General features: G+C 45.1%; 1 protein-coding gene and 1 long non-coding RNA gene across 4 annotated transcripts in view; one reads left to right on the plus strand and one right to left on the minus strand.

The window, feature by feature from the left end:
* Nucleotides 1–1579: 1579 nt before the first annotated feature.
* LOC104665546 lies at nucleotides 1580–17501 on the plus strand. The gene is made up of 3 exons (XR_748422.2): nucleotides 1580–2136; nucleotides 16325–16328; nucleotides 17491–17501. It is a non-coding gene; the product is annotated as an uncharacterized LOC104665546 (long non-coding RNA).
* RAB3GAP1 (RAB3 GTPase activating protein catalytic subunit 1) overlaps nucleotides 14736–19039 on the minus strand; it is a 112875-nt gene continuing 108571 nt past the window's right edge. For 2 of the 3 annotated variants that reach the window (XR_004053204.1, XM_010367394.2), the window contains exon 24: nucleotides 15153–16887. Coding sequence is in view for 2 of the 3 variants with exons in the window: in XM_010367394.2 (XP_010365696.1) it covers nucleotides 16651–16887 (237 nt within the window). In the remaining variant the exon portion in view is untranslated. Of the gene's footprint in view, nucleotides 16888–19039 lie in introns of all 3 variants that reach the window. The other variant, XM_010367401.2, reaches the window with a different exon arrangement.

The following is a 19039-nucleotide window of genomic DNA, read 5'->3' on the forward strand; positions in this document are numbered from 1 at the left end:
TGGAGGCCAAGGCAGGCGGATCACGAGGTTGGGAGATCGAGACCATCCTGGCTAACACGGTGAAACCCCGTCTCTACTAAAAATACAAAAAAAAAAAAAATAGCTGGGCATGGTGGCAGGTGCCTGTAGTCCCAGCTACTCGGGAGGCTGAGGCGGGAGAATGGCATGAACCCCGGAGGTGGAGCTTGCAGTGAGCAGAGATCATGACACTGCACTCCAGCCTGGGCAACAGAGCAAGACTCCATCTCAAAGAAAAAAAAAAAAGAGAAGTGAAGCACTGGTTAAGATAAAACCCTTAGAGTGGTTACCTGTTTTCATGCTCTGAAGTTTGGTTGAAGTCACAGTGATCATTGCCATTCTGTATACCTTCCAACATACACGTATTTGGAAATCTGAACTATTTCATAACAGAAATGCCACCTAGCTTAGCTAAAAGGAATTATAGGAAATATACTTCTCTATAGACTCATGTGCATGCTCAATTAATTAGTCATATATTATATATCGTTTAGGTGGTTAAAGAGCAATGTAAATAAAACATGGTCCCTGCCCCTCAAGAATGTGCCATCTAGCAGATTGAGAGGCTTGCCCATCTGTGGCACAATGTATCCTGACAGTCACAGCTGGCCTCCTCTGTGCAGACATGAGGTGATTCATTAGATTAGCTAGCATGAAGGCTCTGCCGTATTAAGTAAGTGTAATGGGGGGGTGGCTTATAAGTGGGGGTGTCCAAGGAGTGGGCCTGACCATTTAGTAAACTGGATGATTAGTTTGAAATGGCAGGATTTCAAATACATGCTTCACCCAGTGTGTAGTTTTGCTGAAAATCAGTCCTGAATCTTAGGAGTTCTGTGGCAAATAAAAGGCAGATATCATATCCTCGTTTTGCCACTGGAAGAATTGAGACATTTTCTGGCTTACTCTGTTCAGAAATCTTGGTGCATGGAAATATCCCAAAGGAACCCCGGTGGGTTTATACTTCGTTCTGTGTGTCCTGGTGTTTAACAAGCTGAGCGTGCTCAACCTCGGGAAGTGTAGGTCTCCTTGGGTGGCACTGGCTTCCAGGCCTGCTGGGGGGCATCATTTTGGAGCCCATGCCAGTATTTTATTGGTAAATTTTTCATCCAGCATCCTACTCCCACCTCCCCCAAACCCTCTTGATTCTGAGCAGCCATGGGCCAGGCCTTTGCACCTAACAGGTAACATTTTGATAGGTGTATTGCTGGACGGCTCAAGAGCACATGGATCTTTAAAAGGAAGCAAATCAGGGTAGCTGAGAAAAAAACACCAATTCCAGTGCTCAGTGGGAATTTATAGAATTCCTGCTAAGGCATCTGCTCTATGGACTGTTTCATCAGTCTGACTAACGGAGGGACCAAATACATCCTCACAGTTACTTGACATGATCTCTGCCCTTACTTGTTATTATTCTATTTTTATGGTTATTTTTATTAACAAGAAAACTATTGTTTCTAGTGAACCTAAGATGGCTAAATATCAAACCTAACAATTTAGGATGTTTTCCCAGAGTCTTCCAATCATTCCTCCCATAAATGAGGGAGCATTTGATTCCTAACTTCCTCTTCTCCCTACCCACGACAAGCCATAGAATTATAAGCACAGGCATAAATATCTTCCAGCTGATTAAATGGTGTCCTGCCAAAAGAAGATTTGTTTTGCGTGTAATTTTTTGGATGCTCTTCTAAAGGAGAATGATCTTTCTTTAGAGGCCTCCATGGAAACGCAGTATTACATTTTCCATTCTTTTAGAGAAGGGTAACAAAAGAATTATCTTCCTGCTGAAATCAAGAAATCGAGGGTCGGAGGATCCTAAGCTGTCCAGAACCCTATGACTGAGTCAGCTGATCATTCCTGGTAAGAACTTGGCGTTTTCAAAGGCGCCCGGCCGGATAAGTCAGGAGGTCCAAAGCAGCTTTCCAGATCAAGTCCTGCAGTGGAAGCACCTCCTCCCATCCTCCCTCCAAATCAGGAAATGTGCTCAGAGCTAGGTTTGGGGATAAACAGACAGTCCTTGTTCCCTGCCCAGCACCTTCCCGCCTGGTGGGAGCTAAAAGCTGCAGCAGGGAAGGGTCTGTCCCTCTGAGGGTCGGGAACATAACGGGTCTGCAGCGTTCGGTGCCTTTTGCTCCTCTGGGTGCCCTGCTTCTCCTGACCCTGGAACCCAACCCTGTGCCCCTGGAACTTACATACCATTCTCTTCCTTTCAAATGTGAGCCTTCTGTGAAAAACAATGCCTGGTTGAAGTTTCCCTGAGAAGCCTGCTTGTTTCAGACACTGAGATCTGCTAAGGGCCCAGATGGCAGGATCTCTGACCAGCCTCCTGTCGTTGAAAAAGGCTGTCTTTTGTTGAGAGGATGCATTAAATCCTTCTCAGTGGGGTCAGCCCCAGTCCTTGCATAAATACCTCCTGCGGATTCGGTCTTGAAGGATGGGTGGATCCCAAAAGGAGGGCACCCTTCCTGAGTTCCAGAAGACTTGCAGCTCTTTCCCGTACTATATGCAGCTGTGGCTGCATAGAGGAAATTTATCCTTTCCACTACTGCAGGCCAGCAGGCCCTGTGAGAAACGAGTGATGAACACGATCGTGTTTCTGCAGCACTTGCCTACCTGTCACTCCCAGAAACAGTAGCATCCATGTACCTGGAGAGCAGCAGCCCCAGGGGGCATCTTCCCACAGCCACACCTCCAGCCTGGCCTTCCCTAAACCCCCTTCCACACAGCTGCCAGAGTGGTGGGTTTGGTCACTGAGAGGCTAAATCTCTGTCATGTGACTGAATGACCTACTGACCATCTGTCATTATTTTAGGGAAATTTTGTTAAAAGGATTTTTTTTTTTTTTTTTTTTTTTTTTGAGACAGAGTCTCCCTCTGTCGCCCAGGCTGGAGTGCAGTGGCCGGATCTCAGCTCACTGCAAGCTCCGCCTCCCGGGTTTACGCCATTCTCCTGCCTCAGCCTCCCGGGTAGCTGGGACTACAGGCGCCCGCCACCTCACCCGGCTAGTTTTTTGTATTTTTTAGTAGAGACGGGGTTTCACCAGGTTAGCCAGGATGGTCTCCATCTCCTGACCTCGTGATCCGCCCGTCTCGGCCTCCCAAAGTGCTGGGATTACAGGCTTGAGCCACCATGCCCGGCCGTTAAAAGGATTTTTTTATAAAGACAGATGACTTTCCTAAATGCTCATGTCAATGAAATAAAGTTTTAAAAAATTAGCACTCACAACCATAAATATCCTTTTTTTGTTGTGTGTGTGTACCCACACATACATATAAAGATACACACAAGACATACACAATAAAACTGCGGTGTTATACAACTTCTCATAAATTGGAAATTGGCTTCTGTCCTCCACTCAGGCCCTGGCTAAAGCTCTTACCTACTGGGAGGAGAGGAGACACAAAGGGGCCGGCGAGGTCAGGTGGCCAAAGGGAAGGCCCCACTGAGGCCCAGGGTGGAGAGGCAGAAGTGGGACTCCGAGTTCCCTCATCCTCCCGAACTCATGCCTTCAAACCCGGCTGTAAGATCCAGAATTGTCCCCATCACTATGCAAGCTGCTGCCAGTCTGCATAAGCCAGACCAGCTGGCGGCTCCCAGATGGCCCCTCAGACTCAGGCCTTAGGCTCGACGGGCTGGCTGCAGCCTTTGCGTTGACCACTCGACAATGCAATCCTGTATCTTCTGTGATGGAAACTTTTAGTCCCACATTAGGATAGAAATACATACTTTTTTTTTTTTTTTTTTTTTTTTTTTTTGAGACGGAGTCTGGCTCTGCCACCCAGGCTGGAGTGCAGTGGCCGGATCTCAGCTCACTGCAAGCTCCGCCTCCCGGGTTTACGCCATTCTCCTGCCTCAGCCTCCCGAGTAGCTGGGACTACAGGTACTAGCCACCTCGCCCGGCTAGCTTTTTGTATTTTTTAGTAGAGACAGGGTTTCACCGTGTTAGCCAGGATGGTCTCGAACTCCTGACCTCGTGATCCGCCTGTCTCGGCCTCCCAAAGTGCTGGGATTACAGGCTTGAGCCACCGTGCCAGGCCAATAGAAATATATACTATTTTTATTTTATTTCATTTATTTATTTTTGAGACAGAGTCTCACTCTGTCACCCAGGCTGGAGTGCAGTGGCGCCATGTTGGCTTACTACAACCTCTGCCTCCCAGGCTCAAGTGATTCTCCTGCCTCAGCCTCCTGAGTAGCTGGGATTACAGGCGTGCGCCACTACGCCTGGCTAATTTTTGTATTTTTAGTAGAGACGGGGTTTCACCATGTTGGCCAGGCTGGTCTCAAACTCCTGACCTCAAATGATCCACCAGCCTCAGCCTCCCAAAGTGCTAGGATTACAGGCGTGAGCCACTGCGCTTGGCCTGAACTATTTTTTTTAAATAGTAAAATGAACAGCAGTGTACCTCCCACCTATCTTAAAAAATGAGCATTCCCTCTGCCTTTAAACCTGGTCCCCTGCCACCCAAGTACGTTCCCTTTCCCTCCCTGTAAACACTCACTCTCCTGAGTTGTGTGGAAAGCAGCCCCTTGCTTTTCTTTATGGGAGTGCCACATATGTGCATATTCCTAAACAGGTTATTGTTGAGTTACTTGTTTTTGACCTTCAGATAATGAAATTGTACTGCATATATGCCCCTGTGACATGCTTCTGCCACTCAATTTTACGTTTGTGATACATACGCACCATGCCAATAAGTGTAATAATAGTAGTTCATTTCTTTTCACTATTGTCTGATAAAAAATAATTATCCTTTCCACTGTTGAAGGACATCAGTTTCCAGTCTGTGATTTCTCTAAAGTGCTGCTGTGAACATGGCTGTTCATGTCTCCTGGTGTCCATGTGTGCAAACATTTCCCACACTTGGATGTGCATCAGTCACCTGAAAGGCTTGCTGAAACCCAGGTTGCTGGGCCCCAGCCCTAGAGTTTCTGGCTCAGTAAGTCTAGCGGCTGGAGAATTTGCATTTCTAACAAGTTCCCGTGATACTGATGCTGCTGGTCTAGGGACCACTGCCCTAAAGTACATCCCAGGAGCAGAGTTACTGCACTGTAGGGTGTGTATTTGTTCAAACCTTTTAGGTAATGCAAAATTATTTTCCAAAGTTGAACCAATTTGCAGTCTTGCCAGCAATGAAAATGAGTTCCTGTTGCTCAGAATCCTTGTCAACATTTGAATATTGTCTAACTTCAAAATGTGTGCCCATCTGGTATGTGTGAAATAGTGTCTCATGATTTTGATTTGCATTTTTCAAAATACTAATGAGGTTGAAATTTATCCTATGTGTTTTGCTCACTCCTCTTTCCTCTTCTATGACAGACCTGTTCCTATCTGTGGGTGTATACGTGTAGTTTGCTATTAAGTTTTTAGTCTTTTCTTACTGATTCAAGGGAGGGATTGTAAAGTCTGTTCTGCACAATAATCCATATTGCTTGTCTAGGTGCAAATTTATTTTCCTAGTCTGTAGCTTGTCTTTTCTCACTCTGTATTTTCTTTTCTTTTTTTCTTTTTCTTTTTTTTTTTTATTTGAGATGGACTCTTGCTCTGTCGCCCAGGCTGGAGTGCAGTGGCACGATCTCGGCTCACTGCAAGCTCCGCCTCCTGGGTTCACGCCATTCTCCTGCCTCAGCCTCCTGCGTAGCTTGGACTACAGGTGCCCACCACCGTGCCTGGCTAATTTTTTTCTATTTTTTTTAGTAGAGACGGTGTTTCACCGTGTTAGCCAGGATGGTCTCACTCTCCTGACCTCATGATCCACCACCTCGGCCTCCCAAAGTGCTGGGATTACAGGCGTGAGCCACTGCGCCTGGCCTCGTTCTGTATTTTCTTTGTTAAACAGAAGTCCTTAATATTAATGGAGTCAAATGTATCCATCTTTTCCTTTGTGGTTCATATTCTTTGTGTTTCCTTTACGGTTCATAATTCTTTTGTATTTATTTAAGAAGACCTCCCAGCCGGGCGCGGTGGCTCAAGCCTGTAATCCCAGCACTTTGGGAGGCTGAGACGGGCGGATCACGAGGTCAGGAGATCGAGACCATCCTGGCTAACACGGTGAAACCCCGTCTCTACTAAAAATACAAAAACCTAGCCAGGCGAGGTGGCGGGCGCCTGTAGTCCCAGCTACTCGGGAGGCTGAGGCAGGAGAATGGCGTAAACCCGGGAGGCGGAGCTTGCAGTGAGCTGAGATCCGGCCACTGCACTCCAGCCTGGGAGACAGAGCCAGACTCCGTCTCAAAAAAAAAAAAAAAAAAGAAGACCTCCCTACTTTGGAATTTTAAAGCTACTTTCCTACATAATATTCTAAATGTTTTATGTATTTGTGTTTTACAGAACAGTATTTAGTCTACCAGAAATTGATTCTTGAGTAGGGAGTGATATTGGGATCCAATTTTAGTTTTCCTCTTGGGATACAAGGATAACTTCTCATCCTTGTATGAGAGGTTTATTAACTATTCCGTCTTTTCCCACTGATCTGCCTTGCTGTCTCTATCAAAACTCAAGTTTCCTTATATGGACAGGTCTGCTTCTGAACTCTCTATCTTTTCTATTGGACTACTTTAAGTCAGTGCCACGCTTTTTTTTTTTTTTTTTTTTTTTTTTAAACTGCTCTTTTTTGAGACAGGGTCTACCTCTGTCACTGAGGCTGGAGTGCAGTGCAATCTCAGCTCACTGCAACCTCAGCCTCTCAAGTAGCTGAGACGGCAGGTACATGCCACCAAGCCTGGCTAATCTTTCCGTTTTTTAGACAGGTGTCAGTCTGTCACCCCAGCTGGAGTGCAGTGGCACGATCACATCTCACTGAGCCTGGACCTCCTGGGCTCAGCCTCCCAAGTGGCTGGGACCATAAGCATGCATTACCACATCCAGCTAATTTTGCTATTTTTTGTAGAGACAGGGTTTACCTAGACTGGACTCAAACTCCTGGGCTCAATAAATCCACCTGCTTCGGCCTCCCAAAGTGCTAAGGTTACAGACTTGAGCCACTGTACCCAGCCATTTTTACTATTTTCTTTTTATAGAGACGGGGTCTCACTATGTTGCCCAGGCTGGCCTTGAACTCTTAGGCTCAAGTGATTCTCCTACCTCAGCCTTCCAAAGTGCTGAGATTATAGGTGTGAGCCACCATGTGCAGCCTGAGCTTTTGCTTTTAATTGACCATAAGAATTGTACATATTTATGGGGTACAGTGTAATGTTTTCATACAAGTATATATTATGTACTAATCAAATCAGGGTAATGAGCATATCCATCACCTCAAACACTGTGCAGGAAGTCAGGGACCCTGAATGGAGGGACTGGCTGGAGCCACAGTAGAGGAACATAAATTGTGAAGATTTCATGGACATTTATCAGTTCCCAAATAATACTTTTATAATTTCTTATGCCTGTCTTTAATCTCTTAGTCCTGTTATCTTCATAAGCTGAGGATGTACATCACCTCAGGACTACTGTGATAATTGTGTTAACTGTACAAATTGATTGTAAAATGTGTGTACAAACAATATGAAATCAGTGCACCTTGAAAAAGAACAGAGTAACAGCGATTTTTAAAAGGGAACAAGGGAAGACAACCATAAGGTCTGACTGCCTGCGGGGCTGGGCAAAAAGAGCCACATTTTTCTTTTTGCAGAGAGCCTATAAACGGATGTGCAAGTACGAGAGATATCGCTACATTATTTTCCTAGCAAGGAATATTAATACTCTGGGAAAGAAATGCATTCCTGTGGGGAGGTTTATAAATGGCAGCTCTGGGAATGTCTGTCTTATGCAGTTGAGATAAGGACTGAGACACGTCCTGGTCTTCTGCAGTACCCTCAGGCTTACCAGGGTGGGGAAAAACTCTGCCCTGGTAAATTTGTGGTCAGACCGCTTCTCTGCTCTCGAACCCTGTTTTCTGTTATTTAAGATGTTTATCAAGACAATACGTGCACCACTGAACATAGACCCTTATCAGTAGTTTTGCTTTTGCCCTCTGCCTTGTGATCTTAGTTAGACCCTTATTAGTAGTTCTGCTTTTTGCCCTTGGAAGCATGTGATCTTTGTACCTACTCCCTGTTCTTACACCCCCTCCCCTTTTGAAACCCTTAATAAAAACTTGCTGGTCTGAGACTCAGGTGGGCATCTCGGTCCTACCGATATGTGATGTCACCCCTGGTGGCCAGCTGTAAAATTCCTCTCTCTGTACTGTCTCTCTTTATTTCTCAGCTGGCCAACACTTATGGAAAATAGAAAGAACCTACGTTGAAATATTGGGGGCGGGTTCCCCCAATAAAACACTTGTCATTTCTTTGTGGTAAGAATATTCAAAATCCTCTCTTCTAGCTATTTTGAAATAAACAATACAGTATTGTTAACTATAGTCACCCTACTGTGCAATAAAACAGCAGAACTTATTTCTTGTATTTAACTGTAACTTTGTACCCATTAACCGACTTCTTTCCATTTCCCCCTGCCCCCCCCCCCCCCACCTCCCCAGCCTCTGGTAACTACTATTCTACTCTCCACTTCTATGATATCAACTTCTTCAGATACCTGTTATGAGTGAGAGCATGTGGTATTTGTTCTTCTGTGCCTGGCTTATTCACTTAACATTATATCCTCTCTGTTCATGTATGTTGTCCCAAATCACAGGATTTCATTCTTTTTTTAAAATCACTGAATAGTATTCCATTGTGTATGTACACCATGGTTTTTTTTTTTTTTTTTTTTTTTTTTTTGAGACAGAGTCTGCCTCTGTCACCCAGGCATGGAGTGCTGTGGTGCAATCTCAGCTCACTGCAACCTCTGTCTCCTGGGTTCAAAGGATTCTCATACCTCAGCCTCCCGAGTAGCTGGGATAACAGGCATGTGCCAACACGCTGAGCTAATTTTTGTATTTTTAGTAGACGCGAGGTTTTACTATGTTGTCCAAGATGGTCTCGAACTCTTGACCGCAAGCGATCCACCCACCTTGGCCTCCAAAAGTGCTGGGATAATAGGTATGAGCCACCATGCCAGGCCATGCACGGCATTTTTTTTAATCCATTCATCTGCCGATGGACACTTTGGTTGATTCCACATCTTAGCTGTTGTGAACACTGCTGCAATAAACATGGGAGTGCAGATCATCTCTTTAATATGCTGATTTCCTTTCCTTTGGTTAGACACCCTGCGGGGGGGGGGGGGGGATTGCTGGATCATAGGGTAGTACCATACTCTTGTATAGTACAGCATTACTAAGACTAACTATCTTATAGAGCAATATCCATGACCCTATTCTTCAAGAATTGCTTGGTGGTTCATGGCCTTTTGCACTTCTAGATACAATTCAGATTCAACTATTCTAATTCCACCAAAAACAAACACCAAAAAACAATGTTGGTGATTTTGTTTGGAATTATATGTCATTGTGGGGAGAATGGACATCTTTAGGGTACCTTATCTTTCTATACAAGAACAAGGGTATGTCACCAAAATAATATAACAATGGCAATACTGACATTCTCAACTTAATGTCTTTTCATTCTTTTTCAATAAAGATTCATGATTTTCTCTCTGGAAACCTTGCATATCTTTTGCCAAATTTATCAGTAGCTCTCTACCATGTCTGACAGAGTTCAAATTTGAAAAACTAGAATTCATATTTGAAAACCTATCTCCTAATTGAAAATGTATCCCCTAAATCAGCTCTATGGCCATTTTGCCAAGTTCTGTCCTAAGAAGTGACCCAACATAGCTTTTGTCTTTTCTCTCCGTCAGATCACACAGAAGAAAGGAAAAGTTAAGTAGGTAGCAGGGGAATGGGCCACTCATAATTTCTACTTAACACAGATTTTATTTACTTGTGAGAAAATGATCTGCTCTAAGAACATACACAATTTGGATATTTGCAGAGGTCTCAGATGGAATCTTCAGTGGTGTGGCCACATCTATCCCAGCTCACTCAAGCATTTTTGGTTGCATTGTTTCCATTACAACCCAGGTGGATCCTTGCTGGGCTCCTGCCAGCAGCTTCCACACACCTGGAGTGGGTCAGCTTTTCCTGCAGTTTTGCTTCTATGCCAGCTCCTGGGAGCAGCTGTCTACCAGGACACAGCTGGGGAGCTGATAAACACACACAAAAAAACATGTTTGGCTCCCCAGCCAGATGGCAAGGCCTGAAACCCCTGACCGTTTTGGAAAGGTTTGCTTTACTGATGGGATAACATTAACCCTGCTAGCACCTGTGTCGGGGAAGCCTTCTTACCATGTCCCTCGGTGGCAGGGAGGGAGCCAACACACTTATTCAGGGTGGTTTGCTCGCCTGGACTAACCCCCAGTGGCGATTTCAGCCTCTTACTTGAGTCTCTAAGAGGACAGGCCATTGCTTGCATTTTTTCCCCCAAAGTAACAACAGGAGTCAAGAAAATCAATGAAGAGTATTCCTAGGCTCCGGAGTCCCCTGCTGTCAGTGGAAAGCCCTGTGCAGAGACAGTCACCTGCCACTGGGACAGGGCAGGATAGGGCATGTCCCCACCCAGGCTCCGTGGCAACGGAAGCCCTTGGGTGGGACTCAGCCACAGCCACAGAGAAGGCTGGGCCTCCCACCATCACACTCCCTTCATGATGTTGTGACTTCAATCCCAGAATAGTTGAGGATGTTTGGGAAATTCACACTCTAAAAATAATTCATTTTTTCATATAGGCAAGATAACACAGCAGAGTGACAGTGCGTTACTAAGAATGCGGTTCCCTTGTTATGTAACATGGGCAAAAATAGTGTTTGGGGCCAAAATAGGGCCGAGAAAGAGGAATGTGAACAAACAGCATGGACAAGTCATTATTTACTCAAATCGTCCTGTGGCTGGGGGCTTTGGAAGAGCTTTGATGGTGTCCCACCACTGATTACCCAGGTCGGACTGGCCTCTGTCCACAGCCGAGGCCACCTTTCTGAAGCAAAGTTTAATGGAAGCAAAGGTGTCTGTAGAGGAGGCTGTTTAAGGCAAGGCCCTGGCCCAGCAAACAGGCAGGCGGGGAGACTCCTGGATGAGTGAGGGACGGGGACCGCTTCCTGGGACACCATCCCATTTTGGGGCACATGCTGAAGAGGAGGGGCCATCCCAGAGCACAGGTCGCGCAACGCTCCTGTCATGGCGCTTGGGGGTGGGATGGTGGCAGGGCCCCAACCCTGAGGGGCTGGGCCACGTCCCCACCCTCTCTGGGTGGGGTCCCAAGTTGGCGGTCTTCTGGTTCAGCTGCATCCTTGGCTGCTAAGCTAAGGCCAAGAACGCTTCCTGCAGGAGGAGGCACTGTTCACTTTGGAGGGATCTATCCATGACCACCTGTCAGACATTACAAGCTGCCAGGGGAAGAGTTCAGTCTCTGCCCATAGAGTTGGCAGAGAAGTTGTGCTTAGATGAAGTAGCTTGAGTTTGTGCTACAAGAACTAGCCAAGTCCCACTTTTGAGAACCAGAGAAATGCCAGTGGCAGAGTCCTTGGGCTTCCGGGAGCTAATATTCTCAAGCGTAGTCTCATGATGCCCGATGGCTGTAAATTAGAGGCCAGAAGATTTAAACACAAGAGTGTGGCCCCTTTTGCCAGAGAGGCATCGAGGCATCCATCCACCCACCCACCCCTATCTGTTACAGTGTGCCCAGAAGAAAGGAGCTGGCAGTAGGGACCAGGGCAGTAGACAGGGCCACCGGCCGGACTGAGGCAAACTGGCGGCTGCTTCATGACCTTCTCCCCTTCCACATCCTGCCCACCAATGCCTGGCAAGGAGCAGTGCAAGAAACTGAAACCGCAACTGGCTTGGGGCAGAAGTTTTAAGGGCACCCACCCTGCTAGCAAAGGGGTACTGACCTTCCCAGACCGCCCTCAAGGCAGGCCCTTCTCTATTCTTTCCCAGTAAGAAGTATTTGCCTCTCTCTGGATGCATTTGCTCCTCTGCATAGACAGACACAACAGTCGCCTCTTAGTCCTCATCTTGTTATCTCAGTGGCATTTGACACAGTTTATCAATTCCTGCCCTCTTGAAGTATGTTTTCTCTTAGCTTCTAAGACATCACGTTTGGTTTTCCTTCTGCCTCAGTAACTATTTCTTCTCATCTTTTCTGCCGGTCCTTGTCCTTCTCTTCCTCTCTGGTTCAATCCCCAGACCTCTTCTGCTTGGGTGACCTCATACTGTCCCTGGCTTAAGTATTATCTAAGTTTCCCAATTTATTATATTATAAGCCCTAACCCTTTCCTTAAGCTCCAAACTTGCATAGCCAACCACTTGGGTATTAGTTATCTATTGCTGCCGAATAAATTACCCCCAAATTTAGCAGTTGAAAATACACCTCTTACACAGTTTCTGAGAGTTAGTCATCTGGGAGTGGCTTAGCTGGTAGTGCAGGCCCAAGGTTCCTCCTGAGGCTGCAGTTACCTGCAGGCTGGGAGAATCCACTTCCAAGTTCACTCATGTGGCTGTTGGCAGGGACCTTCCATTCCGCACCATGTGGGCCTCTCTTTAGGAACCAAAACAGAAGTTGCAATGGCTCCTATAACCTAACCTTGGGAGTGACATTCCAACACTTCCTCCATGTTCTGTTGGTCAGAGACTAACCCTGGTACAATGGGTGTGGGGTTGGGGGGCTCCACAGGGTGTGAGTTGGGGGCAGGAGGCTGGCCACCACAGCCATCTAATAAACCTCTCAAAATTAACATGCCCTAAGCTCGAGGTCATCACTCCCAGCAGCCCCACAACTTGCTCTTCCCTGTCTTCCCCATTGTAGTAAATGACAGCATCATTCACTCAAGTCCCAAACCTTCAAGTCATCCTTGACTCTCAGACCCTCACTGAATCCACTGGTAAATTCTGCGCATTCCACCTTCAAGATCTGTATCATCTCCGATCCCTTTTACGCTCCGTGGCTACCACACCAGTCCAGAGTGCTCTCACCTCCCCTCTTCCCACTAGTTTCACTACTTCCACCCCAGCCTCTGCAGTGTATTCACCACACAGTGGCCAAAGGGATTTTTTTTTCTTTCTTTTTCTTTTTTTGAGACAGAGTCTCACTCTGTTGCCCAGGCTGGAGTGCAGTGGCATGATCTCGGCTCACTGTAACCTGTGCCTCCCAGGTTCAAGCAATTCTCCTGCCTCAGCCTCTAGAGTAGCTGGACAGGTGGGCGTCACCACGCCCAGCTAATTTTTAAATTTTTAGTAGAGATGGGGGGTTTCACCATGTTGGCCAGGATGGTCTCAATCTCCTGACAGGTGATCCGCCCACCTCAGCCTCCCAAAGTGCTGGGATTATAGGCACGAGCCACTGCACCCGGCCCCAAAGAGATTTTTAAATGTCACATCATGACATTCCTTGGTTCAAACTCTCCAATGGCTTCCCTTCTTAGTCAAGAAAACAAATCTGAACTCCTACGGCTGTACGCATCTGGCCCTTGCACGTGTGCAACTTTCTTTCCTGCCCCTCTTCCCCTCACTCCCCTCCAGCCACACTGGCCTTCCTTCTGTGCTTCCCATGTGCCAGGTACACCCCTGCCTCAGGCTTTTCATTGGCCAGTCCCTGTCTGCAATCTTCTCCTAGTCATCGATATACAGAACTGCTTCCTCACTTCAGTCTCTGCCCAAATGTCACCACCAAATGTCGTAAGCCCTCCCTTATCACCTCCTAGAAGGCAGACTCCCTCCCTAGACCAGCTGTTGACACTTGATGTCCCGTACAGTAAGCTTCCTGAGCACCAGGTCTGCCACGTTCTCGTCACTGCTGTCTCCCTGATGCCTAGAACAGTACCTGGCACATAGCAGGTACTGAATAAACATTGGCTGGACTAATGAATGAAATATAAACATAAATGCTTAGGGTTTTAAAATACTCCAACTTGAAGAAAAATCTGAATTGTTCCAGTGGTATAGGAATGGATGGGGGGGGGGAGGGCCCCAGAGAGGCCATTTCACAAGCATGTGCGCCTCTTAGGAGCACAGTCTCAGGCACACAGGATGAAAAACACTCTAATCGCCACCTTCCTTCTAAGGAGCAGACAGTTCCGCTCAAGATCTAGGACAGCTGTGTACTCTCTTAGCCTCTCCTCTCCTGCCAGAGTGTGGCCTTTCTAAAACCCCTCATGTCACTCCCCTGCACAAAACCCTTCAGTGACTCACTACTGCCCCAAAGGCAAAGCCCTAACTAACTGAGAGCTGCGGCTTCCCCCGAACTTCTTGGTCTTGCCTTAGTTCACCTCACCATCTTCATTTCTTGCCCCTTTCCACTCTAGATACCATACTTCAGCCAAATAGAAAGGCTGGCTGCTCCCCAAATCGACCATTTCCCTTATTTCTGTGATTTTGCCCATTCCGTTCCTCTGCTTGTAATATGCTTTCCGTCCCCTCCTGTCAGTTACCTTTTGCCCCAACTCTCACCCTAGAGCGAGCTTCTTCACAGTGGCCTCCAGGCTCCTGGCAAGAAGGGAGGGCAAGCCCCAGTGTGCAAGGACTTGTTAAGTCTCTGTCTGTTGACCAAAGAAAGACACAGCCGAGACCAGATTGAGGAGGTGGAGAAATAAAGTACTTCACAATGAAAATCGTGATTTCGTTGCACACAGGGCTAGAGGAGCGCCTGGTTCTCTGCAAGCCATTTCCCACCCGCCCCTCATGCTTTCCCAAGCACCTACTCAGCTTCTGGTCTCAATCCCGAAATCACATCCTCTGGGGTAATTTTCCTGATCCCCAAAGCCTGGGTGAAGAACCTTTCCTACAACACTTTATGATACTGCTGCATTTATTACTCCGTACTGCCAATGAATACACGAATGTAGGATTACATTCAATTATTTGTAGGATAAATGCAGGCCCTCCGATCCACACGGCGGAGTTGACTATACTCAACATTTTGTGGCAACGTGGTGTCAGTTTTCCCTGTAAGGGAGTGTGTTTTGGTTTCTGTTTTATCTTCATTGCTTGTACTGTACCTGACACAAAGTGGGTACTTAAAAATATCTGTGAAGTAAATATATAACTATAATAAAAATAAAATGGAGTACTTTAAAAAGGCACAAAGAATGTTCTTGAGACCACTGCCTTGTTAGGCTCAGCAGGCTGCAAACATTAGAGCTGAGACAACACAAAACTACGTGAAATGAGAATGAAATGCCTCAGCAGGAGAAAATGAGAGAAACGCCACAGAAAGCGACACTTTCCTTTTATTAGATTCACAATGCCTTTGTAACACCCAGCCTCTCCTTTGTAGAATTTTTCTTTGTTAGAAAACAGACAAACTCTGTCCTTAGGAACCATCTTCTCCTTGGTCCAGCGCTGGCCTCAGGCCGCCTGCATCTGCGTGGACCAGTAAGAATGAAGTCCAGCGGCATAGAGAAAAGCATCATCAAGGCTGGGAGGTCATCCCCCAGGGCCTCCCCTACTTCACATACACAGAGACGTGTGCGTGTGTCACACACATTATATATAGAGATATGTATTTTTTTTTTTTTTACAAAAAATAAAATAATTTGCACAGCTCTATTAATTCTTTAAAATTACACAGGCAAGGTTTATGCTTCAGTATAACCATTTTTACTTTGGATTGAAGTGGGAATTTTAGGCCTAAAAATAACTTAAGATTACCAAGCAGAGGCCATCTAGCGACACAGACACAAGACATCTTGAGCTCCATGAAACTAGAAATGTGGTGATGTCATCCTCACACAGGGGGCTACACGTCCCCATCGATTATTTTAACTAAAATACAAAAGCAAAATAGTGTGTTAAAATAATCCTCTGTTCAGTGCATTAGCACATACACCAAATTATACCATCTGCATGACAGTCTCTAGGTACCAAGACTGTATTTCTGCAAGTGCTATTCTCTACTTCATTAAATACAGTACCCAGCCAGCAACCACAAAAAAGGAATGCATGCTGTACAGCAAGAGAAGGGAAGGGAGACGACTTTCAGGGTGATAACTTACATGGCAACCAAAAGGAAAATAAGTAAGACAAATCTCACAAGATAGATATAAAACTAATTTGCAGTGACATTTGATATATAGTTTTATCAGAAGTAATACATTTAGGTTACAGTTACATGAAAAAGAGAAACTATATGAAATTATAGGCTTTCTCCTAGAATATTCAAAATGCTTATCAACAGTTAATTAGTACAAGAAAGATGACCACCAGGTGACTGAATAGACAGAATGTCATGTAGTATTTTAAAAACACAGATTCTGGGACTAGAAGCTACCACCAAAATATCCAGAATTCTGAGTTAACAGGTCCTTTATTTTGCACACTTGCTGCTGATATATAGAACCACGAAGTGTTTGCACAGACCACAAATGTAACCGCTAGCCTAGAGGCCCGTCATAGAAGAGAACGCGATGAACACCATCCCGCCAGGGTGAGGACAGAGAGTGTCGGATGTGTTTGTGTTTCCCCCCATATACAAAGGCCATCTCTAGGGCAGAAATCTCTCAACAGCTCAAGCCCATTCTTGCTGCCTCCTCCATGAAACAACAGAGCTCAAGCTTAGTGCTGGGAAGTCTTTCTGACGCTGGTTTGATTCCTGATCACCCAACTGGACAGGGCCCTCTCCAGGACCTCCCAGGTTCTCCCTGGTACCTTCCCTCCCGCAGGAGGAGGCAGCACTGTCACGGAAGCCACCAACGAGTAATGCTGAAAGAATCAGAAGAAGGAGGTATCTGATGAAAAGGCACCTGCAAGTCTAAAGTCCTCTTTGGTGAGAACACTGTACATCCGCTGAGGCAGAGCTTTGGAGTAGGGAGCAGGGCGCGGCACAGTGGTGCGCAAAATGAATTCCCGGCCAGCAGGGGGTGGGAAGTCTGACACGGAGTTCTGCCTTCTTTCCTCTGGGGAGCCCATTCTCTTCAATTCCTCCTCTGGTGGAGTCATGGCTGCAGCCTGGAAAAGAATCAAATGCCAAAGTCAAAAGCAGGTCAAATGCTAAACTCAGATGCTTTTGAAGGACAGGTGAATTAATATGGTAGAGCTATGAAAATGTCCCAAGTTACTCAGTAATGCCGTCAGCTATATGTTAAGATTACTCAAAAACCACATAACACAGCAAATGCAAGAAGCTGGAGACACTGCATGAGCAGCCGGGCTGGAGACAGACAGGAGGGATGATGACTGCCAGGCAATCTGCTCTGAGGAGAAAGCCATATTCAGACATCTGAGGAAAAAGGACCTCGGAGCTGTGCTGCTTTCTACGTTTCTTCCAGCGATGACCCAAGTCTACGTCTGATAGCCTCAGTCCAGTAAGGAGCTGTTTTTCTCCAGAGTGAAAAGATGATTTTCATCTTGACTCTGGGTAAGAATTTTTAATCGATTATTTTTAAGGTTCACTTGCCAAATTAAAAGTAGGGGCACTGGTCTTGCTTGCTGGGCAGCTAATGTGATGCCGAAGTGATAGAGCCCCATACGGCAACCACACAAGAGAAGTTCTCCGTATTAAAGGCATCTATTTTTTCATTGAAATGACATAAAATGCATATTCATTTACAGCCTACAATTTTAATTCTTATTACTATACTTTTTTTAATATCATCAATTTGGAAAAAAATTGTTTTGGCAATGAAAACATGAAATCATGTTGCGCTAAGTATCAGCAAGAAAGGTAAGCCAAATCCAGACTGTGAGAGAGGTGGTTAGTGTTAATGACCTTATGCAGTTAGAGGAATGGGAAGGAACAAGGAACTATGAGGGGCAAAGGCTATTTTGTTACCTCATCAGAAGATTCAGTCAGCTTGAGAAGGGGTGAGAAAAGAAACAGTGATGAAAGGGAAACAAGCAAGATGGTTTAAATAGGGCTAGACAAGGGAGTTCAGGATTATTTCAAAGACAGCATGCACTACATTAAGGAACACGATCCTATCAAAAGAATATTCAAGACAAAGTCACACCACACACAGCACACCTAGCTGTCAACTACAGCAAACATCTACTACTACTCATGCATCCATGGATCAACAGGTGACATATGATGTCATTTAATGGGAGAAATGACCAACAAAAACTAGCTCTTTTACTGGGAATTACGATGCTTAAAAAAAAAAGTGTTCATGACTTGAAAAATAGATACTCCAGTGAATTTAGGAATAGGTGCCTAAGAGTTATTCAATCTAGCAAATCTGAAGCAAAATCCAGTTAGTCATTTATTTGCTGAATTCCATTTAAGTATGTACATACCAGGGACACCTGTAATCATAAGGCTCATTACTATTTATAATTTTAAGGAAAAGTTATAAATATATAAAATTACTATAAGTTATAAAAACGCCAAGTGAAATTACATCACAACTTTTTTTTAAAAAGTGTTAAAATCTTGACTAATTAGTAAAATTGATACAAAGTATCAGCTAATGAAAATAAAAGTTACACGAATAAATTCTAACAGTTTACTTCAGCCAGACATTTAAGTACTGAGTTTAAAAATGAACCAATCAGATGCTTGTTATATTGATTAGACAGTCTATCAATTCCCTAAAAACACTGACTACAAGGTCTGAAAACTTTTAAAATTTTTTCTTACATGACATAATGAAGATGAATGTACAATTTCAGTAGCCATTAAGGGAGTTAGCTATACAATGAGGCTACTAAAAGATGACATACTATGTTCCTGTATTTAGTGATTTTGAAAGATATCTTAAGTATATTAAGTGGAAAACAAGAATAACAAAGTAATTATATAATATAACCCTTTTAAAATTTATACATATGTATCTACTAGATGTTAAATCATCAATGGGTAGTGAGATTATGTGATTAATATTTTCTTATACTTTTCTAGGCCAGGTGTGGTGGCTCACATACACCTATAATCTCAGCACTTTGGGAGGCTGAGGAAGGAGGATTGCGTGAAACCAGGAGTTCTAGATCAGCCTGGGCAACAAAGTGAGATCCCGTCCCTACAAAAAATACAAAAATTAGCTGGGCGTGGTGGTGCATGCCTGTGATTCCAGACTCTTGGGAGGTTGAAGAGAGAGGATTGCTTAAACCTAGAAGTTCAAGGCTGCAGTGAGCTATGATCGTGCCACCGCACTCCAGCCTG

Source organism: Rhinopithecus roxellana, chromosome 14, assembly GCF_007565055.1.
Source record: "Rhinopithecus roxellana isolate Shanxi Qingling chromosome 14, ASM756505v1, whole genome shotgun sequence".
Taxonomy (NCBI): domain Eukaryota; kingdom Metazoa; phylum Chordata; class Mammalia; order Primates; family Cercopithecidae; genus Rhinopithecus; species Rhinopithecus roxellana.